The sequence below is a fragment of the Synchiropus splendidus genome, chromosome 8, assembly GCF_027744825.2.
Source record: "Synchiropus splendidus isolate RoL2022-P1 chromosome 8, RoL_Sspl_1.0, whole genome shotgun sequence".
NCBI lineage: Eukaryota > Metazoa > Chordata > Actinopteri > Syngnathiformes > Callionymidae > Synchiropus > Synchiropus splendidus.
This window is the reverse complement of record NC_071341.1, coordinates 13,363,434-13,388,295: the sequence shown is the minus strand read 5'-3', so window position 1 is coordinate 13,388,295 and position 24,862 is coordinate 13,363,434. Positions and strand designations below refer to the sequence as shown.

At 48.1% G+C, this 24,862-nt stretch overlaps 1 protein-coding gene across 1 annotated transcript; it reads right to left on the bottom strand.

The window, feature by feature from the left end:
* Positions 1–24,456, bottom strand: cdon (cell adhesion associated, oncogene regulated). The gene is made up of 19 exons (XM_053874170.1): positions 24,103–24,456; positions 10,327–10,465; positions 9,482–9,760; positions 9,223–9,369; positions 8,914–9,057; positions 8,553–8,846; positions 8,218–8,490; positions 7,358–7,623; positions 7,111–7,285; positions 6,514–6,630; positions 5,649–5,852; positions 5,381–5,562; positions 4,763–4,868; positions 3,077–3,199; positions 2,816–3,007; positions 2,490–2,740; positions 2,343–2,422; positions 628–809; positions 1–426 (listed from the first exon to the last, which is right to left on the bottom strand). Exons 2-19 carry the CDS (start codon positions 10,397–10,399, stop codon positions 275–277), a joined length of 3,240 nt encoding a protein of 1,079 aa, XP_053730145.1. The 5' UTR covers positions 10,400–10,465; positions 24,103–24,456; the 3' UTR covers positions 1–274.
* Positions 24,457–24,862: the final 406 nt, after the last annotated feature.

The following is a 24,862-nucleotide window of genomic DNA, read 5'->3' as shown; positions in this document are numbered from 1 at the left end:
ATAGTTCTCTTTATATTTTTACAAAACTTTACAGACAGCTGCGACGCGGCGTGCCGGAGGAACATAGAGGGTCTCTGATCCGAACCAAGGCATAAATAACATAAACGACAAACTTTCTTCTTTGAAACAGATACATTCATATAAAATATCATTTCTACTACAAAAATAAATAAGGCATCTAAGGAGTTTTCCCTTCAGGGTTTGTTTGCTCGAGTCCAAGTCGCTCGTCCTGCAGGTGGCGAGTCTTTACGAAACGTAATCCGGCCAGCGCCGCTCACTGGACCTCCTGGGGCCCCGGCTGGATCAGCTCCCCCGCCAGGCTGCTGCTGGATATCCACGCGGGCTTTTCGTCACAGTCCAAGTCCGGAAGTCCCAGAGTCTCCCAGGACACCACCGAGTCCGAGTCCACACGGTGCGGGTCCTCGTCTGCCCAAGACAGAGACAGAAGTTTCATCCACAGACTCACTCATCTAATCCATTCCCTTCACATTCAAATGGATATAGAATATAGAATATAAAGAGGTTGTTTTTCACGGCCACAAACCAGCGGCACATGAACCTTCAGCTCTAGCGTTATCTTCAGTGATGGTTTGGCAAGTCGGCAAGGTGGGATCCAAACATGCTCACCGTTCTTGTCCACAGGTTGGTCCTGTTCCTGCTGGTTCACCGTGTTGGCCTCGCTGTCGTGACCGTAGTGTCCCCGACACTGCGAGGACACCTGACCCAGCGGGACCATCTCCAGTCCGTCCTGCTGGCATGGCGCCACCCGGTGCACGAGAGGAAGAGAGCTGTTGTTCTTGTTGTAGCACCTGCAGAGACAAGCCGTCAATCAAAACATGAAGGCGGCCACAACACGTTTTCACGGCAGAGCCAAAGCCGGGTTCAGAACTGAGCCGTGCTCCCGTCTGGAGCCAATTAAAACCTGTTAGAGCGGGACTGTACTTCTGTGTGTCCGGCCATGATGTTATCTGTATGAGTCGCCATGACGACAGCCAAAACAAAAAGCTGACTCAGCTCTCAGCCAGCAGACTCTCGCCCTTCTTCTCTTCTCCGCACGATGACGTCACGGGCCGCGCCTCCCCCTCCCTCCCAGCAGTCGGAGGTAAATAAACACGGGACTCATTATGTCCGCTGGCTCGCTGCACACAGAGTAAACTGTGATGCTGCCGACCCTTGAACACATAAACACACAGCGAGTGTGTGTGTGTACTGCACCGTGAGGTCAACAGAAACTCCACTCAGCTTCTGTGCCGAGTCCACACCGGTGCCAACTTTTGTTTTCAGACAAGCACAACACGGTTGTGGAGATGGACGGGTTTATTTGGCGAGAGTTCAATCTAGTAGAGTTTACACATGGATCTGGATCCGGACGGAGCCTTCCGTCCATGTTTCCACAATGCTCGTGGATTCAGGCCAAACGGAGCAGTTCCACTGGAAACCATGGGGGGCAGTGTTGCAGTTACTACCTAATATGTAGCCTATAATGGCTAAACAGACCAGTGCCTCCGTTTGCTCTTCTGTGCCAGAGCTACCTTTTCCACAGTTGCCATGTTGGCTTTGAAGTTAGTTGTTGTCATAAACGTTTGACTCTGAGCTGCTCCCCCTGGTGGATGTATGGTATGATATATATTGGTGAACAGCAATATCAATGTAAAGAACACATAGAAGTATGTGATCAGTGACACTAACGTTTGAAATGGACGTTTACATTTGAGTAGGTAACAATGTTATTACAGTAATATTGAGTAGAGGAAACCGTGGCCATTGTGTAGTGAAAAAACCTCCCTGAACAAAAGCAAACAGATGCTTTTGTTTGCTTTTGTTCAGGGATTCCTCCATGTTTGTTGTTGTTGTTTTCATCTTAGCTGCCACGTGTCTTGTGCATCAGTGTGATCAGTGGAGCAGGAACTAAAATAAATAAAATTAAATCATTTTTTGTTGTAATTGATTAATCATAATAATGTTATAATTAATTAATCATATTTAACTTGTTAAACTCCCATCACTAGTAATTACACAACGTGGTAATATTTTGAGATCAGTAATGCCACCATGATGTGTAATAACAGCATGTTGTAGTAAAATGCAATGATAATTAAAGTGAAATACAGTAAATACAAAGGTTTTAATGACATATTATGATGGAATGTGAGTTGACCGACCATGTTTGTTATTGTTGTTACGTTCTTACTAGATGCCGCTTTATTTGGGATATTGTGTTACTCAACTGCTGTTCTCAACTTCAGTTCTGACATGCTAAAAAGATACATTGATTTCATGATTTTATCATGGGATCAAATCTAATGTCTGGTTTGGTACATGTTTCCTGACGTGTTCCTCACCGGTTGTTGTTGCAGTGGTTCTGGTGGCTCAAGCAGTCGGACTTCTCATTCTGCGCCAGCGGCGAGTACAAGCCCCCGCCCTGCGGACACAACAGTTATCTCAGCTAGGTGAGGTGGGGTGACGCTCATGCTGGGGTGGAGACTCACGTCGTGATGGTGGTGCGGGTGCTCGCGCACGCCATCGTGGCTGTGAGGGTGCGGGGGCGAGAACAGCCCGCCGGAGCCGTTGAGCAGGGTCAGGTCATTTGGGAGCTTGTGGTGGAGGTGGTGGCAGCCCGGGGGAACCATGGTCCCGCCGTGACCGTAGCCGCCGTGGACCCCGCCGTTCAGCGTGTTGTACTCCATGACGTGGCCGTTCATGTCGGCAGGCTGGTACAGGTAGCCGGGGGGGTCGTACTCTGTCGAGCAAGAAGACGGCTGAGCACCAAACAAGTGGACTTTACCCATGACTGGGGAATGTCTGAGCGACTCACTGTGCATGTTGTTCTGCTGCTGGTTATGCCGCAGACACATGGCGATGAAGGCCAGCAGGATGAGAACCATCACCACCAGGATGATGCCAACAATAAGGTACAGCAGGCCTCCGGGCGGGCTGTGGGACTCCGGGGGATGGGACCCGGGCGGGGTGACGGGGTGCTGGCTGTGAGACCCTGGAGACTGACGGGCTGCGGGACAGAAGCAGCGTTAGCGGGACGGTAGGCGCTAGGCGCTAGTTAGCTGTGAGTCCTCGGCACCTTTGGTCTCGCAGATCATGACGTTGCTGTAATCGCTCTCGCCGCCGTCGTTGTAGCACTGCATCTTGATGTCGTAGGAGGTTTCAGGCTGCAGGTGCGCGATCATGTGCGAGTGTTTGAAGACTGGGGACATGTACGGAGAGGCGTCACTCGGCAGAACATTTGAGACATTACCAAATTACCCACCCTGCCCTCCTCCAACACACAACCCCCCCCCGGCCGCCGCGCTCTCACTCCAGCGGCCTCCACGCCACTGACACTTGTTTCACTCCAGAGCAGCTCCATATATGGGCGCTTCATGTTTGTCCTGGCGGCGCACCACTTTTTCCACACACTCAGGCTTGTATCTCTCTCCTTGTGGGGACCTCTCACTGCCAGAACCCCGTCCCCAGCCTCTCCCCCAAAATCTACCCATCCAAAACACAAACGCTAACTTTTACCAGGACCTTAACCGAGACCAAGGTATTTTGAAGTCTTCATCCTTGAAAGCAGTCCTCACAAGTATAGCTATACAAGTAACACACAAACCAGAGGTCAGCCCACTCTCTGAAGTAATCCATCTCCTCCTGTGCATTTGAAGAGTAACAGAACCCTGCCAGCTCAGTCCAGCACGTTCAGAGTTCCTCCTTTTCATCACGTACGATGCTTCTTTATCACCTGTGTTCAGTGCAGCACTTTTAAACACGAACTGGACTAGCTCATAGTTGCATTCACTTTGGTCTGAAGAAAATCTCCATGTCATCTATGTGTCAGACGAGGATCCACAACGGACCCAGAACAAAAGAGAGGATCTCTATTTAACTGGAATGTTGATGTGAAAGAGTGAAACAAGGATAAGTCATCTTGAACAAACTCTTCTTCACCTAGCTCTACTTCCTCTTCCTTATAAAGCATGGGTGAGCTGTGACTCCACAGCAGTCACGTTTGGTGCCACACCAATTTCATTTAAAGTGCATTCAAATCCTCAACCGCAAAACGAACCTGCGACCGTCTTCCCATGACTGTTTGGCCGCTGGCGAGCAGAATGCGACTTCAACAGGCTCGACAAGACATTGTGACATTCTGCCCAACTTTCATGATCACAACCTGAGTTTTTACAAGGAAGAAGAAGAAGACCTACACGCTTTTCTCAAGACTCCAAGTCCACAACTGGCAGACAGAGTCAGGTGTGTACCTCGGAGCTCTCAAGTCAGAGTCACTTCCTGCCGACACTGCAAGGACAGCTGACACTCTGGTGGTCAAGTGCAACTCAAAAGCGGTGAGTCAGAGTCATTTGAGACTCATCCATGAGCGAGTTTGAAGCTGAAGGGGGTCAGTGACGACTTGTTCATCACAGGCCACAAATCAGCAGCACCATACAGTCACTTGTGAGCTGACTCGTTCTGACTGAAGCATCACTCCATGGAGATCATCTCACATCATCATTTTCAGCTGTCCTGAGCGGCTGAAACAGTTCCAACAGCAGAGACTCCCTAAACAACATCAGACCTGGCTTTCTTCAGAACTCTGCTGTTAGCATTCCAGCCTGCTAACCTGCGCCTCCCCCCCGCCACCGTCTCCAGTTTCAGCTCCAGCCGCTAGCCATTTATTTGAAACACATATCTCACTGTCTTGTGGACGACACTCTATGAATCAAGAGTCACTCCCCACCACCCAACCCCCTCCCCCCATGTGCGCCATGCTCACCTTCCACCACGTCCCGCTTGTAGTCGCTGTCGTTGTCGCTGTCCGTGGGACGGTAGAGTATGTAGAAGCCCTGGATTGGAGTGTTGTTGTTGCTGGAGGGGCTGTACTGTTGGCGGGACAGAAGATCAGCTCCAGGCTATTTTATAGTTTTGCAATTCACTTGCGTAGCTACAACACTGACTCAGCATTTTTATGTTTTGTAGCATGTTTAGTGTGTGTAGCACGTAGCTTAGCAGCAATTCTATTCATTAATTCGAAGCCTAAATACAACATTATATCAGCACCTTCAACAGCAATATAAGCTGTAGAGGGCAAAAAAATAAATATGTTTGGAACCTTTTCTTGTAGGTTACATTCAGCGAGAGGAAGCTTGTGTTTATATTAGCACGCAACATTAGCATTCTGGCTAGACACCTTCGATATTTCCTTTCCTGACAGAAGGAAATCGATTTCCAATGTTACAGACTGCTTCAAAATGAGCTTGTAATTGTAGCATAGTTGCTACTTCACGGACTGATCAACCCAACTTCTGAATAAGTGATCGGGTTCATCATGAATTGATTCTGCATCTAATTTTCAGAAGTATCTGCCGTCGTGTTGGACGTGGGGAGTACGTACTGTCCAGCGCAGCATGATCTGTGTGTCGCTGATGGCGTCCGTGGAGGAGATGTGAGGTCCCACAACTGGTCGGTCGGCCATGCGTGAGCTCGCCTGCGGAACCTGGTATGGCTTTGAAGGGATGCTGTGAGGACTTTCACCGTACATGTTCATGGCTGCCACTCGAAACCTGTAGGTGGAACCTGAGAGAGTTGTGAAACCAGTTAGAATCAGAATTAACAGAAAAGAGACTTGTTTAGGTTCATCAGAACCTGACATTTAACCTCACCTGGCTCCAGATTCCGAACTTCCACCGACAGCTTCAAGGGTGAGATGTTATCGGCCGCCACAATCCACTCTGCGCTGCGCCCGCGCCGGTACTCCACGCGGAACGCTGTGATGGGTGAGCCGCCGTTGGCCCTCGGGATCCATGTGACATAGACCGAGCTTTCCGTCGCCATGTAGATGGTGGGCCGATCCGGAGCTTCAGGCACTGCCAAAGACAGACGGGTTCAGTCAACACAACTCAAGGGACACACAAACAAGGTGAACGCGCAGCGGCGGTGGCGACATGCGATGACGTTTACTTACTGCGCTGTGCCGCACAGTTAGAGTGCAGGAGAGAGATGGACAGAGGGGGTTAGTGGAAAGACTGAGGTGAGTCCAGCAAACACACACACACACACACACACACACAGATTGTTTATAGCAACTACTCAGGAGTCATAATAGTAGCAGAGGTGCCATAACAACACAGTGGTCACCATGGCAACAGCAGCACGCCATCGTTAACGTTTGCTAGCCGCCGCTTATTGCCAGCAGCACCTCCACATTTATTACAATATACACCACTATCAGGCCTGATCAATCTGCTCTGGACCAATTGTTTGGCTCAATATTTTGTCATTTGAATGAGATCATTTCGACACCTCAGACTCAGAAGATAGGTTTTATTTGAACAAAGGTGACAAACAAATTTATTACGCCAACATTTTGGACTCCTGGAGGTCAAGTCTTGTAACCACAGTTACTGCCGCAAACAAACAACCAAAGTGAAGCCCAACTCCGTCACAGTCTGAAGATGTCATCAGAAATTTGGTCGAATTTAGAAAAGCATGAGAGACGATGAATGTGCAAGCGAGAGAGGTTCCCACCTCGGTCGTGGATGATGACGCCGAAGTGAGTGTTGGGGGTTTTGTCCTCCGGGATCTTGGGAGGCAGCGGGATGACGGGTGGCTTGGAGGGGTTCTTGTTCGTGGAGGTGGTCTTCTCTGAAACACCCAAGACATCAGGAGATGAAATGCTGCAGGATCTCTCAACTGAACAAGAAATTCTTTTTAAAGCACAAGTATACAAAATCATAATCCTGAAACTTTTATCAGCACAAGCACAATCAAATGAATTGTTTGTGAAATTGTTTATCACACAAGTCATTGTCAAAATGAAATAGCTAGAACAAGGCATTTAAAACAACAATATATATTTTTTTAAATCTAAATTGAAAGCGTCATTCGGGAAATTCAACAACTTTCAATTTTCAGACTGTATTTCATTTATATTCAATTAATTGATTTCATTTTAGACATTTTGACGTTTGATTATTAAACTACAGATTTAACTAAGATAATACATTTCAAATAACAAAAAAAAAAGAAATATTCAAATGAATCACCTCTGGTTTTCAGTTCAATTAAGTGGAATCAGATTCCAATATTGACGCTCAACAATCGAATCAATGAACTGACGATCACCTTTGCCAGTACGGAACGTGAGCATGGCCGGTTGACCTTCTCCTGCAGAACTCCGGGCCACCATCAGAACCTCGTACAGACTGGATGGCTCCAGCTCGGACAAGCGGAGGGTCTTCTCACTGCCGGGGACTCGAACCGTGGACCAGCTACCCACCACTGTTCCCATATCGTCCACCTGCAGCACAGAGCAGTGAAGTTTAAGTCCCTTCGTAAAGCTAAGCTAACTGTGGCGGCGGCTATGACCCACCTTGCGGTATTTAACAAAGTATGCGTTGATGGGACTTCCTCCGTCCTGACCCGCCCGCCATTCCAGGTCGTACACGTCTGGTTTGTGTGTCTGCGGCGGGCTGGTGATGATTGGCGCCTCGGGGGTCAGGCGCTCGCTGCCGCGGTTTGTCGGCTGGTTGACCGGCACATGGCCGACGTCCTCCTCGGTCAGGTACAGGTCATGACCTTCGTCGCTCTGCATCGGGTGAATCGTGGGTGAGGGAGTGTTCGTGGCTTTGCCAGAGTCTGTCAGAGGAGGCAGAGGAGAGTCATGAAATAAAGGCAAATAAAGGTGTGTGCTGCCGCCGTGAGCTGATGGATAGAGAGAGGCCATATGCGCTTGTTAGCAAAGAGAAAAGGTTCATGTCACTGCTGTTTCAAACTCTTGCTAATGCCTGATTCAGTGATCTGGGATCGACTGAGCATGACTGGAGTCACGGCCAGGCTGAGATGGATCTTCAGTGGCCCGGTTCTGGAGCTGTTTGACTTGTTGAAACAAATAAGCTTGAGAGCCAGTAACCCTAAACCTGATCCCGGGACCGTGGCCAGCTGCCGCACATTCCACACACTGGCCATTAAAATACCGGAGAGAATCGGAGCTGCAGCCGGTTCTGCACACTCGGCCCGGTCTGACTCGGACAGCTGACGGAGAGATGCTCCTCTTGAACGATAGAAAATTCAGAAGCGTGCTAGCGGAGAAGACAGTAGTTTGTATGAAGTTGAAAATGGCTCAGCAGCCGGGAAGTTTGTACTCAGAGACACACTCCACAGAAGCTAAAGGATACCAGAGCTCCACCCGAGGCATGCACATCCAGCGGTTAAATCTCTGGTGGGACGCACCTGAACGCAGGGTCAGTAGACCGGCTGACTGAGCCGAGCTGATCTGGTTGTCCATGAGACACTGATACACGCCTTCGTCCTTCTTCGTCACATTTTCGATCACCAGTGCATGTCCCGAGACGAAGGCCGAGTGCGACGAGGGGGTGATGGGGTCAGCGTTGAACAGCCAGGTGATGTTGGGGGTGGGGTGCCCCGTGGCGGTGCAGGTGAACCTCACACCAGTACCCGGAAACACCTGCACGTCCTCCAGCTCCTCCACGAAGGACACGGACTCTGTGAAGGAGGCGTGTGAACATCTGACTGCAGGCTGAAGGTTGATGTGCTATGGTTCTCACCCTGCACATCGACGGTGTAGTTGGCGCTGACCACCACCTCATCCTGAGTCTCCACCATGCAGTGATAAATCCCGCCATCGCTGCTCGCCACGCTGCTGATGACCAGATTCTGGAGCAGACGTTTGTGCGACGGACCAGGTTGGAGCTCCACGCCGTCTTTGAACCACTTGACCGTCGTTGCCGTCGGATTCCCAGATGAGACACACTCGAGTGTGAGCGCGTCAGACAGTCGCACGGTCAATTTCACGGCGGCATTGGGGTAGATGATCTGCAGTGGTGAGCGGGAGGCTGAACCTGAAGAAGTGGAGGATTGTTAAACACAGAGTCATTCTGAGTCTTGTCAAAGACAAACGCCACCTACTTGTGACAGTGAGCTTGGTCCCGTGAGGGTCCACCACAGCGTCCCCTGAGACCGGGTTGTAGGCGCCGCACTTGTACGTCCCCTGATGCCGCGACGACACCGAGACAATTTGGAGATTCCCGGACGGAAGAACTAAATAATCACCTGGAAATGTCGAGACAATGTCGGAGTTTATTTCCAAACTGTAGTTCTCATGGAGCTGAAGTTCAGGCACATTTTGGACCCGAGCGTCTTAAGAGACCGATTTGATTTATTGTCACACAAACTAGTGTGACAAAGCAAAAGGTTGTAGCACACATGGACACGTACCTGTAGAAGTTTCTATTCTCTCTCCTCGGAATCGCAGCCGGGGGAGTGCAGGAGGGCGACTCGGAGGGAGGGGACACTCGATCACAGCCGAGCTTCCTTCCTGCACGGACAAGGACTTCCTCCGGCTGTCGCTATACTCTGATATTTCTGCACACGCGCACACAGAAATTAATTTGAATTGTTGTGGTCCCCACAACAGCCACTTCAGCACCAGCAGGAACTTTCGCTCCTTCATCAGTCACTGTCTCAGTTCACGTACCTGCAACCTCCACACGAGCGAGGCGGCTGGCGATGGCCAGCCCGCGCTGCGAGCGGGCCACACACTGGTAGACGCCGGCGTGTCGGGGCGTGAGGGAGGAGATGGTGAGGGAACCTCTAGAGAGATCCACAGCAGGTAGCGTGTCGGGGTTGAGGGGGAGGCCATTGAAGCGCCATGACACGGTTGCAGAGGAGGGGCTGACCGAGCAGCGCAGGCGAGCCACAGAACCGGGACTCTGGATCAGAGAGGTCGGCTCCGAACGGAAGACAGGATACAGAGCTGGAGAGAAGGAAAACTTCTGAGTATTGCTGAAAGCTCCAGTAAAGTCTGTTAACATCAGCAACAATGTAAGTCTCATTTGACAACTTTGACAGACTTGTATCGACTCTAAATTTCTACAGTAGTGCCGTGTTTGATCATGTGTCCCATGTCATTCACGCTCAGTGTCCACAGTAAAAAAAAGTCTTCAGACATGCACAGAATGTGACACGGTGGCCGAGGGATCACGAACAGCCCAACCACGTAACAAATCCTAAACCACGCATCGTGACCTGGGGCTGCACAGACTTGCATCTGCCACTTGACCTTCAGACAGGGGGGCGGGTCACACGTCTGTGACTGACTGCTCTCAGGTGCCCTTTACACTGACATGGGAGGGACGGGATCCACTCCAGTTTTGCATCAGATCCAGCTTTTGGTCCAGAAGATGTGGTTGAAGATGATGCCAGCTTTGCCACTGTGCAAAAGCATTGGTGGAGACTCCACAATATGGTACGCACTTCCCTGCAGTGCTTGTGTCTGTAAGGTTCGGTGGATGTTCTGGTCGTGCACGGGGATGGACTTACTAGAGCAGCAGATGAGCAGCGACTGGCTGAGACACAGCACAGCGGACAGGAGGACCCTCGGGCCACCGTCCATGGTGCGCTTTGACCCCTGCCAGCAGCCGTGTTGGCCCACACTCTCTCCCGGGACTGATCAGCAGACCTGCGACACAAGAGGAGAAGGAACACATCAGACCTAGCGCGGCGACAAGAAAAGAGGCAGAAACAAGGGCAGAAGAAGCTGGTGGAGGCGAGAGGGGGCGTAGGGCGGCTATTAGATTCCAAATGAATCCCACATGATAATCTCTCTAATCTTCCCGACACGTCCCCTTTACACACTCCTTGATCTCCGCCCTCCCTCCCCCGACCCCTCTCCTCACTCGTCTCCACAGAGGCTGGAATGCATCGCTGCCCCTCTGGCTCCCACAGGGGTGAGGGGTCCCGCACTAATGGAGTATCTGTGGAGAGAGTGTCCCCTCACTCTTAATATCACTCTCTTGTCACACCATGTTGCCTCCTTACAGGTTCAGGCCGAAGACACACGAGGAGACAACAGAGCGGCAGAGAAGGAGCAGAGGGTTCGTAATTAGAAGCATTCCTTCCTGCTTTTCAGACCCAGGACTCCCTCCCCTCCACCGCACTGCCCCCTGCTTCTTTTTGTAAGAGTAATCCAGGCCCACTTTGATCCCGGGTCCTGGACGGTGAGCAGGCCACAGGGACAATAAGTGTCCCCCCGTGAGATTCACACCGGCGCTTCAGCGGAAGAGACGGCCGCGAGCGCGGGAGGGGCTCAATGAAAAATCGGTGGACCTCCACAGGTTGAAACACTTTCTCCCCGACAATGTTGCCGGAGTGACGCAGAGGTTGGCAAGCCTCGCGGGGGGAGGAGTCAAACACAGCAGTTCATGCGAACGGAAGCAATCGAGTCATTGGAAGAAATGCTCGTGAGATAAACGCAAATTATGAAAACGAAGAAACTGTCACGTAAATGAATAAAAATGAAGAATATATATAAATATATGCCAAAAAAATACCACTATAAAATGCATTCAACACATCAGTATCATTGCAAATAATGTAAAATAATAAAGTATACAAATTATCGTACAAAAAGAACAGACTCACTAAGAAAGAATCAAAAAACAACTAAGAATAACCTTAATAACACCATAATATTTGGTCACTGGTAACTGTCCTGCAGTCGGAGAAGAGGCAGGAAATTATAAACTCTCGCAGCAGCTGGTTCTCGCCCACCTCTCAGTCCTGGTCAACGGTTGCTGCAGAAAGGGGGAGCCAGAGCTGCCCACAGGGGTCACTGACACACATTCCACACTAACAGGTGTCGTCGCTTTAAAGAAACTATTAGCTTCTAAAACAACAAAACGCAGTGAAGATGTCGACCTGACAGCGCCGCTACCGAACGATATATATATATATATGAAAAGATGTATGAAAATCTGTCAAGGACAAAATCAATAAAGTGTGCTGAATGCAGAACATGGGACGGCCTCAGGTGTGGGGTCCGTGATGGGCCCTGGCTTCCTGGCATTGCCAGCAAGAAGAGTTAAAGGACCAGCAGCAGTGAACCGGCTGGTCGTGGGCTGAGGTTTGATCGATAGAAGACTCATTCAGCCAGATCAAACCCACATCCAGCGACTCCACAAGTCTCAACACGTCCGGCCGCTGCGCCCCGTAAGGATACGGGGGGAAACTGTCTCTCGCTCTGTGCTGGTGTAATCATATACAATTACGACAACAAAGCTGGACCCACAACTGTCTGTCAACCTCTGCAACACACACACACACACGTCTATCTGCTCCCACAATCTGGCACAACAGGGAAACACAAGAGCTCCGTTTTCCTTCTTATCTGGTTTCTCCGACATCCGCCGGTATGAAGGTGGCGACAGCACAAATGCCTGCTGATGCCGGTCGAGGAGCAACACAAGACTCCAGAAGACCTCCGTCGGCCTCTTCTGACTATTCTTCACCAATCAATGTTTATTTTTGTGCTGGCTTCTACACACAAAGTTTACATGGCACCGCCTCAGCTACTGCTACAACGTTCACAGAACTTTTCGTTTTGTTACGTTCGAAAGTGAATCCACCATATATATGTCTCAACATAGTCTAACACTGAAACCTATGGTGGAAACCTATCTGAATGTCTATTACGGTCACTGGATCAAGGCTTCATCAACAAACCAAAGCATATTAAACCGGTCTGATGATGTCGCTGTATTTGTATTTTACGGTACAAATGAGAGAGCCTCTGGTTCACACAAGCTGCACCTGGATCAGGACTCTGCGTGGAGACATGGAGAATGCATTAGACCAGAGAAGAGCCAGTCACTTCACTCCAAGACTCATCTCACAGTCACTGCAGGGTTTCCGCCACAGGTAATCGAGTGTGAACCGCCGCCACAGCTTAAATGAGAGCCATCACACCTTCAGAAAAATGATCTTTTCAAAGGTGAACTCTCACATGTTTAAACAAACTGGAAACATTGAAATAAAGCGAATAACACATCATGGAGGTGGACTTGAACGTGATGGTATTCAGCCAGTTCAGCAATATACATAATTAAAACTGAAGTCTGTTGCTCACGGAAACTGCCGCTGCTGATAGGAGAGTCATTCGCGTCTCATGATTAAATACTTAATAACGTTTTTATTGTCATCAATTTCTCCTCTGACTGCTCCGCCACTGTTAAAAAAAAAAAACTGTCGGAAACCCTGCACTGCCTCGACCTGTGCAGTGTGTTCAAGCTGGGTCTTGAGGGTCACTTTTCCTTGCTAGTGCTGTCTGACTGACGTGTGTTTGGGAAGTTTGATGGACAGTTGGTGAGAGAGTGTGAATGCAAACATCTCCCAGTGAAGAATCCATGCTGACCTCTGACCCAGTGAGGCAGCAGGACACTGCTGACACCGAGGACAACACGCAGGATGGAGGCTCGGTTCTTAAAGCCGTCAATGCACCTGCACTGCAGGAACCACAGAGATGCGGGTCGACCCACATCTCTGAGAAACAGGGAGCACAACAGAACCTGATGGAGCATCAAAGAGAAACGGGTCAGGACGGGTCGACTGACAACGCAGCTGGAACACGACCTCATGAGGGACTCGGTGGTTGATTCCCCAGGTAAGACATTTTGGAGCCAGAGACCAGCAGGGATCTGACGAGAGATCCTCCATGACTTTTCCAGGAACTCTCCACATAAGAGTCCACAACTGTGGCACCATACGTGTCAGGACCGAGTCACAGAGAACAAAGGCTTTTAGTGAAAGTTTTCATTTCCACTCTTTTGTGAAGCGTTTGTATCATTCTTACTACTGTTGAGGTTCCGTTTGTCATGGATGCCCTGGAGCAAGCGTCTGACGGTCTGATCTGACCTACACCAAAGCGGATGCTCAGTTGAACCCAGAACCTGCCTGCACTCGTTTCACTGACAGAAGATCTGCAGCCCACATTCCTCAGCTTCACAGTGAGAGTAGTTCAAGAGTTAACCGACGACAAGGTCTAAACAACGAGACAGAAGAGAGACGTCCAAAGCTCTCTGAAGAAGAACAAGAGGAAGAACGCTTTTACTGATCACAGCAACATGGTTCCCAGCTACACCCAGCAAGACACGCCATCTGCTCTCCCATGGAATGGTCTGGAAGTAATTCAAGAGAGAACAGAATTTAAAAACAGGTATCATTCTAACATGTAATAAAAAGGGTAGAATAGTTCTAAAAAGTGTAACAGCACTTTACAAATTCAAAAAATGTACAATTCCATGTAAATGACCTAACTTTATTTGCCATTTGTGATGATGAAATCTGATTCTGGTCAAAGTGACTTGTTACTGCAGATATGTGAGCGACTCCCTCTGAAGATCTGGCAGAGATTTCCGTGGGGTTTGAGCTGTCACACTCAAGTGCTGAGATATCGAATGTTCCAATGGACGTCCTGCTGAAGGGCGCCGCGAGTCGCCTCTATAAATCATCCAAATGAAGGCAGCTCGCTCAGAAGACAAACGACGTACACCTTCAAGGACGGCCTGCTTTTCATCACCGGTCGCCGTGGGCCGTGCGTCCGGGCCGTGGGAGGTGTAGGGTGACGGCGAGGGCAAGAGGGTCTCAGGACCCAGCTTCGCCGTGGTCCTGGCGATGATGTGAAAGGAGAGGCCCCCCGGGGAATCAGACAGTCACATCCCACAAAGCCCTGTTTACCAAGGACACACAGTCCCCCGCGGTTTACCTCGTCCCCTCCCGACGATCACCAAAAGCCCGATCCTCCCAAAGTGCCAGGGCCGGGACCTGGGAGACGGCGCTAATTCTAGCCCGAGGCTCGCTGGCCGAGGACGGGGAGAGGAAGGGAGGGGCGGCAAGAAAGGTTGAAAGGGAGTGAATGGTACAGTCGGTAGAGACCCATCTTAATTGGAGTTTACTCTGCAATGTCTCGTTTCTCCTGGGAATGTGGGGGGGAGGTACAGAGGGGAAGGGGTGTTGTTTCCCAGGGTCCTGAACAGCCGGATTAACCAAAGGGATGAAACTCTATAGCGGCCTTGGACACTGGAAACAGATCCTGGGTATCAGCAGCACACAAGGCCACCTCCAGACCTTTAGCAAGGGGTGTGTAACTAACAAGCCTTCCCCTTTGTGGCAGCTCTGTGGACCCTTCCGGCTGATTTCACAGGCCTTTCAGTGAGCCAGGAACCTCTGCACCCCAGAAGGTAGATTCAGTGAAGAAGAATGCTCAAGAGCGCCAAGGTGCAAAAACCAGTCCAGGTTGAGATGAAAAGAGAAAATGGACTCCTGAATGAAACAAGTGTTGGATCCACAACTTCTTCTTAAGTCTAAACCGTGTCCTCACATTCAGAGTGTCGGGAGGAGTCAGTCCCATGGGGGCACTAGATTCTTTGAAGTACTTTTGAAACGCTCATGATCCCCGCAGGAACTCATGGAACCCTATTGCATTTCACAGAGACACACACACCAGATGATGGCATTTCCCACCACACTTGGACAATCAATATGATTAGACCCCAAGCTCAACACGTCCAATGTCCAAAATGATCCGAGAGTTGGCGAGTCCAGCTGAAGGTACCACCTTCTCACAGCCGATCAACTCGGTCTTCGTGTGATAAACCAGGGCAGGTGAGGAGGGAACAACAACGAGACTGGAGCGCTACATTCGTCAGAGACACCAGAGATGAGGGAGGAAAACAGAGCACAGAGGGCGAGCCTGCCAAACCTCCAGCTCCTTTGGGGGAGTTAGAATCTTTGTTTCTAAACGCCTCTGTGAGGGCATGCGGTGATCCCATCCAGCTGCCCCCCTAGCCTCCCTCCCGACTCCCCTGGATTCCATCACTGCACACGTCTCTACGGCAACAAGCAGCAAAGACACAGACAACAGTATCTGCTCAGTCTCTCAGTGATGGACCCCTGGCCGACCACCAGAACGCTTCCCGCTCGACGTCCAGTAACGCAAGCAAAAACAAATATGACAGTCTACAAATGCAACACTGACGTGGACTAACAAGGCTCCCACTCTCCTCTTTAGTGATGGACAAAACCTCTTACAGATGTGCTAGCGTGTTAGCATTAGCAGGGCACAGCGATTATTATCCCTTGTTGTCACCAGAACTGTTTCCGTAATGATCATCAGGACAAAGACAAACTGCAATGTGTTGAACACTAGCTTTCAAATTTCAGGGGAGTTGACTGGAGCACACATTTTGGCTGAAGTCCAAATGAACTTATGAACTCAGGATGAGATGCTGATGAGAACTGTCTGAATATTTGTGTATTTATTTGACACCTCCTCAGAGACAGCGGCAAAGAAGAGAAAAACTACAGATGCGCCAACATCTGAGTCACAGCGCTAAAATGAGAGAGTGAGAGGTCCTCACTCAGAGGAGATCTTTGGTTGGTGTCCAGCCTTTGTTAGCAGCGAAGACGACAGCAGAGTCACTAGTGTGTGAAAGCAGGCGGCGTGAGAATGAAGCGGCACAATCTCGCTCTCATTCCTCAGGATGAAGAATCGAGTCTCCAGATGTGAAGCAGCCCCAAATGCATCAGTGGAGAACTTCCAGGACTGAAAGTCTGCGAGAGCTCGGCGGCCCAGCCAGAGTGGTGAAAACAAACATTTGTAAAACAGGGTTCAAATACGATTAGTCTTCCTCGCAACTCGCTACTCAAACAAACACGTCTGCAGACCCTGAAGATGAACGCGTCTAAATGTTTATCCCGCTCGCTCGTCACTTACATTCTCTCGTTGCGCGACAATCCGAACACCACGGACCAAACTTGGTGCCGAAGCTCGGAGGCACAAATCATAAAGTTTCCACTTCATTTGCAAAAAACAGGTTCAGGGTCTGATGAGGAACAAAAAAATGGTCACTTACTCTCTGTTATTTTCTGCGACTCCACATGAGTGATATTTTTGGTGATCTACTCATGTAAGTTGATGGTGAATTCCATGTTTTTTTTTTAGGTTTTTCCATTGTTGGACTGCACAAGTTTTAGATCATATAAGATGAGACTTGTTTTATTCTTCACACAATGGGAATATTGGTCATTATGGCAGCATATTGGACCAGCCTGACTTTTTTTCCTCCTCTTTCTTTTAAATGTCTTTTCCCCCCCATCAAAGATGTTTGTTTGTTTACTTGAAGAAAATACTCTCCTGAGGCGGTCGAGAGTTTTCTCTCTACTGTTCACAGTTTTTTCTTCATTTACCACAATATTTTTGACTTATTGACTCCTCCACTGACTTTTCAGGAGTTTTTATTTTTGTGAAGAATTTCTTCATTGTTTTTGCTTGTAATAGCAGTGAGGAAGAAGGAGTGAATGAATCAGGAAGAAGGAGGCACAGCCCTCTGGCTCAGCTCCTTATTGGCAAAAAATCCCGACACAGCAGACTTCAATTCCTTCAATAAACTGGAGGCGGCTGTGTCGATGTGAAGAAGGCCCAAAATGGCGCACACAACCACAAACCAGGAGGCAGCTGAACATCTGGGAGCCAAACAGCTCTTCAAACAAGCGGCCTGTTTGTCAGCCGCTAGTTTTAGCCGCGCAAGCGTTCCATATTCCCCCCCACAGTAAAACTCAGTGTCACTTGTTGGCTCAGCGTTTGAAATAGAATGCTGCGGCTGCTCGTGAAGAAAGGGCCGAGGGAGGGGAGGCAGGCGTGCTGAGCAAGGGTCGCTTTCAGGAAGGGAAAATGAATCCTGCGAACGGGAAGATGCACAACAACAATCCACTCCCTTGTATTGCAACGGGAGATCCGAGCGTCCGGGACGACAACAGTGTTGTTTGGACACAGAGACGTTTTGTGTGAGAGGAAGTGGAGTTTCTTTAACTCTAGTTCTGGTACAACAGCCCAACCTCTGTCGCTCTAATGAGGTCATTAGAAAACGTCAAAAGCCAGCAGCACGATGAAGATTGATCGGATGGTTCCGCTCCGAGTCGCCCGCGAGTCGGGTTGTATCTCGGCAGCACAAAACACTTCAGTTGCAAACTCTAAAAACAACTCCTGCAGCAAGTCCTGCTGCGTTGCTCAGCAAGTACAAAGAAAAATCAGTACAAAATGATCAATATAAAAAATGAAAGCGAACACAACAAATAAACAATAACAAAAACTCTTGTTATTTCAAACAGTAATGTTAATTTAAAAATAAATATTTCAACTATGTAATTATGTAATAACATAGAATTAAAGAATTCAATTCAATTAACATCTGAAGACTGAAGAAAAAACACACAGAAGTGAAAAAGGCATTATGTTGAGTTAGAAAATAAATTCTGAAGAATCTGGAGTGAAAAAAAAGATGTCACATCAAAAGGAAGTGACAAGGAAATTGGGTGGAGACAGACAGAACTTTTCAAAAACTATGTTTGCTTCATAATTGCATATAAAATAAGAGTAGCCTGAAAAGCTGTTTTTGCAGTGTTGACGTAGCCGCTGCTGCTAGTGATGCTAACTGCGAGGTGGTTGATGGGACAGCTCACTGGTCATTGGAGAAGCCCTCTCAACAGAACCACATGGACACGATGAAGAAACTAACAGCCAGCCACTCTTCTCTCACTCATCTCCTTCTCCACCACAGGTCCAGCGGACGTCTTCGGGGGGGAGACTGGACCAGTGTGGCTTCGTTTCAGTGGCTCGCTGGAAAACATCTGTTTCTGCTGCTCCGGCGGAGGAGGGAAAAAAAGTTTGTTTGCTTTAACAATTAGGGCCCGATGTTTCTCATTTCATCTCTCAAATCTCTGGAAAGTCGTTATCCGGTTTCAGGTCCTTCCAGGTTGCTGGTTCTCCAGACACCCGACACGAGCGTCTGAAGAACGCTGCCGAACACGAGGACGACAGCCGGCTCACCTCTGACACTGGGGAAGCACGTGGAGGATCCTGGACGACACTGTCGGGGGGCTGACTGACTGCCGTGTAAACACCGCTGACACCTCCAGCTACTGTGATCGTGATCGCCTCGCGCTCTCCCAGCTGCTGGGCTCTGTCCGTCATCACCTCGCTGCTGCTTTTGGCTCGATGCCCCCAGATCTGAAGGGGGCGGAGCCTTGGGAAACGACTCAATCTGAGCAACGTGGAGAGAACAGGGATCGTGACGGGGCTTTGGTTTAGAACGCAGGGGGCTAATGTTGAACAGTTACACATATGTGGCTGCTCCTCACTGAGCTACACGTGAACAAGACATTATGACCACCTGCCCATAACCTCCACGACACGAATCACTCTTAGAGGCTCAGCAAGATATTTGGCCAAAGAGGACACACCAAGGTACTCTGCTTTGCTTCCTCACACGTGCTAACATGCTAACACAAAAGAGAGTCATAGCACTTTGGACTACATGAGCAGCCTTTTTCAGCTATAACCAATAAGGTCACATCACAACATCACAATAAACAGCTGCCTCTTCTAGTGTACAGTACACAAGTTCAGCAACTTGTAAATTATTTTGTGGCTTTAATTCAAACTTCATACTGAAGCAGTCACGCCAAACTGCGTCACACTGTGTATTCCGAGGCATTTCAGTAAAGTACAGCTGGTCACAGTGCTACGGCTAGCCTCCATCACTCAGGACAAAATCTGTCCTTTGATTTAAACGGCACTTCACTTCTCAGGTCTTTCTGCAGTGCGACACGAATGGTTACCCCGGCAACGACAACCAGCTTACGCGTCGCCATCGACGAGTCCCATGGTTACAGTCGGACATCAGAGCCGTTAACGAGCAGCGGCTGGAATCATTACGCTCACATCCAAATTGGCCACTTAACATAGTTGTGCCGCTGCAACATGTGTTTATCATTAGCCGCCAAGCTAATGGCTCAAACATTATTCCAGCGCCTCTAATGGCAGAGCGGGGCTTTGTTCTACGCCGTCAGATAAGAGTCAGCGGGCTAATGATTTACACTCCTGCCGCCCCCAAAAAGAAAAATCTCGACAGCAGTTATGAGCCCAGGAAAACCCCACACGTGTGCTCAGAGTACTCGAGCGTGACTTCATTAGCTTGTTTGTTGTTTACGACAAAACACACTGTTACACATTATTTAAGTTTTAGTAGTTAGTCTCTCCATTTTTGTCTCGTGTTTAGAATAAATTACTACTTTGTGAGCTAACAAACGTTGAAGAGATATTTGCATGTTGGACAACAAAACATTCAGGAACAGCGTGTCATTGGTGGTTCAGTTTTGCTCATAGTGCGACAGCGATTTTCACATCGCACAGTTACTGTACGGTTGCTGGCAGCAGGTGGAAGCCGATATCTTGAATTTTAAATCAATTTGTTTGGTTCTGCATTTACTTTTTAGTCAACTTCTAAACCACGGAGCAAACTTTGCTAGTTTACGAGTGTCAAAGTTTTGAAGTGAGATGTCATGTTAGCACTGTTAGCTCTGCGGTGCAGTGGTCAAGTTAGAGGCACATCAGGTTTAAAAACAACTGGAAGATGCGCATTTGATCTGATGCTCTTCTTGGCTGTGAGTGTAAGTGGGAAGAGGAGAACCAGCACACTAGTGAGCCGCGGCACCCCGGTTAAAAAAAAACAAACGCTGGTCTACAGCAGGAGTCAGGAACCTTTGTGATGTCCATCTGTCTATCGAAGAAGTTGTGCACAACTTAACTTAACAACAGGCCGTTCACTATATCATTGGAAATAGCACGGTCCCTTCACTCTCTACAGCTAACTCAGAGACTGGAACCGAAAACAGTTCCCATGATGCTTAGCAGTCTGGTCAACCAATCACAGTGAGTGATCGCTTGAGAGTGATGGCACTTCACATGCTACTGCGATGCAGGTAACAATAATGGATAAACCGGATTGGGAAACTGCTGTCTGAAAAACCGAGGAAGGGTCTGAGACAAACCCAAATCAGCTACACACAGTGAGACAAGAGGAGCATGGAGGATGTGTTTATGTTGTCTGTTTGTTTATTGTCGAGACAGATTCCTGCAGGAATAGTACTTCCGACCCCGACACAAAGAGCAAATCTGCCCGCGTGCTTGTCAAAAGCTCGTCGTGAAAGGACGAGAGCCGTCGGAAGTGTCCTCTTGTCCCCCGCCGACACAACAATGAGCCGAGCGTTTGAACTCCACACTTTTTTATCCGCGAGCAGTCGAGTGTGTCGCTACGACTGGAAGTCCCGCGTCTGAGGGCGAGCCCGACTTTGTTCTGAGCAACTTTTAAGTGTCGGCTGCTGCAGGAGTCGCCCGCATGTAACACAAGTCCCACTGAGGGGCGGATGATGGGGGTCTGTCGGGGACGTGGGGGCACATGTTTGGGAATCGCTTCTCTACAGTTTGACGAAATTCTGGCTAAATGCGAATTCGGCTGATGATCAGGAGGTTCCATCACTCATCTTTTTCTCAATTCTCAGTTGCTGCTAATCTTTATTCGTTCATAAATACTGGCATGTTTGCTTTGGTGTACACATTGGTGAATTTTGGAATATTTTTACACTGTCAGTGCATTTGCAGGTGGAAATCGGATTTATTTTTAATACAATACAATTAAAAATGTGGAAAAATGTGGTCCCATTTTCCATAATGACAGTAATATTTTACCAAAGATGTTAAGAAAAGTGTTTTGTTTTTTAAACAATGATGGTCGAGCCTTTTGTTTCATGTCCAGTCATTGATTTTTGACAATTTTTGTAATAGTGGCTACTTAGTTTTGCATCGATATTTTCCTCATTATTATCTCTTTGCTTTACAATCACTTGTTCATGACCAGAGTTCAACACACTCAAAGCAGAAGAGTAGCTGGCAGTAGGTGATGATGATAGGAGCATCAACATTTTGTTTTGTGGCTTTTTTCCCGGTGAACTGAAAGAGAACCGAAGGTGTGTTTCATCTGAGACTGGTCGTCTTGTTGAGGACTCCTGGTGTAAATGAGGTCAGACCAACTGCAGCGTGTAATGAGCATCTCAAAGTCTGATGAGTGATTCTGACTCGCCTTTATTATGATTCCTCGCCGTCGTTTTGATTGTTTGAGGGCGGAAAATCACTTGAAACAACATCAGTTGGCCGCGTAAACAAGGAAACCTTCATTGCAACACGCAGGTGGCGTTTCCTTCGCACACACTTGCCAAATCAGAGCAGCACTCTGACGCGGTTTCTAACCAAACCAACATTTACGACGCCCTCGGGGGAGCGCTGGAAAACAATAAGTCCACACAGCAACACTTCAAATATTAGTCTGCGCCCCGGCATCATCGGAGAGTCTGCCGTGCTCCACCACTACGACAGCGTGTTCGCTGTGTTTGCTGGAGGAGAAATGAAGTCCATGTGTCGGGGCCGCCGAGTGTTTGCCAAACAAATATTTTTCACTCCTTCATTCTGAGAAACAACACAGCGCAGGAGTTCAACAGCTTCTGAGAGAATCTGTTTTGGTTTTGACACTTCTCTTTTCAACAAACATCTTTCGCAGATACAACAAGTGACAGTCGCCGAGATGAGACACAGAGACGCTTCCACACAGCGGTTCAGCTCCTCTACAGAAGGAGAAGTGAAGCCACAACCAGATTCATCTCCAACTTTAGCCACGTGGAAGAAGTGAATGCTGCTGATGTCAGGTTGCCAATGACACCAAGTGACGTTAATTTAACCCACAACCTAGTCAGAAAGCTGAAGATATAGGACATGAAAAACACATTCACTCAATAATGACATTAGCTTTACAATAAAATCAAGGGATGAACAGGTAAAACTGTTAAAAAAAAACAAAAAACAGATGGTGCAGTTTATTAAAGGTTAAGAAGTGAAACATATTTATTTTTCACACAAAACCCACAGTAGTTGCGTAAAACAGCCATAACTTTGGAAGAAAACAGCGCTCAAATAAGTGTTCTGTGGTGGAATCTACTTTTGTACTGGTTAAAAAATGAAGTATTGTGACGCAGGGTATTACTTAAAATGGAGTTTGGGGGAAATGCTTTTAGGTTTGGGGGAATAAAACGCGAATCTGCAGTAGAAATGAGTCGGTAGAGAGCAAAGAGTGACAGAACCAAGTATATTAACACACAAAAAAGGGACTTTTTCCAAATACACTTATTCTGTGGAGAACAACAACAGACATCGTTTGACACTAGAGCGGATAATTCACTTTAAATATTGTGAAATTTAAGTTACATTCCAATAAGGTGAAAAATGAAAACCTCTCATGACAATGTGGGTTTTTCTCGTAGAATAAATGTGAGGTTGAAAGGTGTGTTTTACAACAGTAGTTGTAACACAATATACTATTTTGTTGAACTATATTCTTCAATTTCTGGACAAAAGAAATAGAAAGAATTAAAGTGACATTACAATCAGTAGCTTTTGTCTTTCTTTATCCAGAAGGTGATAAAAATGTATAACTTGTGTGGACCAGAAGCCATAACTGGGAGGTTTGGAGCAAGCATATTAAATATAAAATCAGTTCACCAGGCCACTTTGAGTGCAGCTGAACAACCAAGCTGAAAAATTCCTCAGGTTTACAACAAAAACTGAATGTTACTTCACAGAAAATATTGCACATGGCTGGATACACCACAGAAGAGTCAGGAAAACTATGTCCTATATAGGATTGTTTCATGAGGCACTGTTGAATTATATTTTCAATTCGAGAAATAAATCAGATTATTATTAAACGCATTCTCATGAACAAAGATTTCAATTCCCAGTTCAAGTATTGACCCCGGTGCCGGTTGGTGAAGTTACACTGGTGGAAAACTAAAAACGTGCGGCACATTGACGCCGCCTGTCTCGGTGTATCACAGTGTAACAATCCTCCGCAGATTTGACTCTGGTTTTAGGGACGATAAAGAAACAAATGTGAGACAAAATGAAGTTGGTGTTGTGTGTTGACCCTCACACGGGTGATGTGGGTTTCTCTGCAGTAATGACGATTTTTATACGGTGACTTTGATTCTATTCATCTTAAACACGATAGTTTCACGACTATAGGCTTCTGTGAGTAAAAACTTATATATAAAAATACGGTAAAAGATGTGTGGATTGGTCAGTATTTGCAATAATGTATTAATTAAAATAAAGAAAACCGTTATGTATTGAACCTACTATTAACGAAGGTCACGTATTGGTCATTAATTCAAGTAAAAGCTCTATCATATACTTCCATAATGTCCATCTACAAGCAAGTACTTCTCTCTAAAGGACTGAAACGTACGAGTCGCCCGCGGGCTCCAGCGGGCCCGGCATGCACGCGCACCGCTGCCCGGGCCAGCAGCTTCTCCCGCCGGCCAGAAGAGAGCGAGCTCCCCCGCTGCCTCCCCGCCACCGTCCGCGGCCGTCCTTACCTCTTTTGCAGGAGGGACAAATCTCCGAGCCGCCGGGGGGTTTAGCAGGCAAACGCATTCTTCATCGGGTGACAAATCCGCACGGGCCCCTCCATTACAGCACGATGAAAGTAAACAGCCGACGTGTGGAAGTTTCCAGCTCCGCAGGGTCGCGCAGGCTTCGGGGGCGAAGGTGCGCCGAGTCCCGCTGTCTTCGCGGAGCCGCTGGAAGTTCTCGCTTGTAAGTCCGAGTAGAACCACCGCTTCCCAGTTGGATTCAAACAGCGAAGGTGAGGCGTTCAGGACAGCCAGATATTGGGTCTGTCGCGTCTGCACTCCTCGGCTACACACGCATCTCCGGGTCGGAACCGAGGCTCGTAGAAGTGGAGAAGCAGCGCGCGTCACACGTAGGAATGTCGGCAGAGCGAGGGGAGGAGAGTCGGAGGGGGAGTCACCCTGCATTCACAACTTTGACACCCACGGCCATGAAAAACAAAGGCCAACATGTTCGATTGTTGGGATTCTGGGCGGAACCGGCGAAGACACTCGTCACTTCAGAGGAGAGCCACGGAAGACCTGTCTTCTTTTTAAATAATAAATCTGTTTCAACTTTTTTCTCCATCAGTTATTCGGACCTGCTTTTGAATAAATAAGCACTTCCTGAATGACTGTCATGATTTAAAAAAAAAATCTTACTTTGCATTCATGTGGTTTGGCGAGAAAATAACAATTTTTATATTTCTAGCTCGACGAAAGTGGAGTTTTTTGCCCACACAGTTAT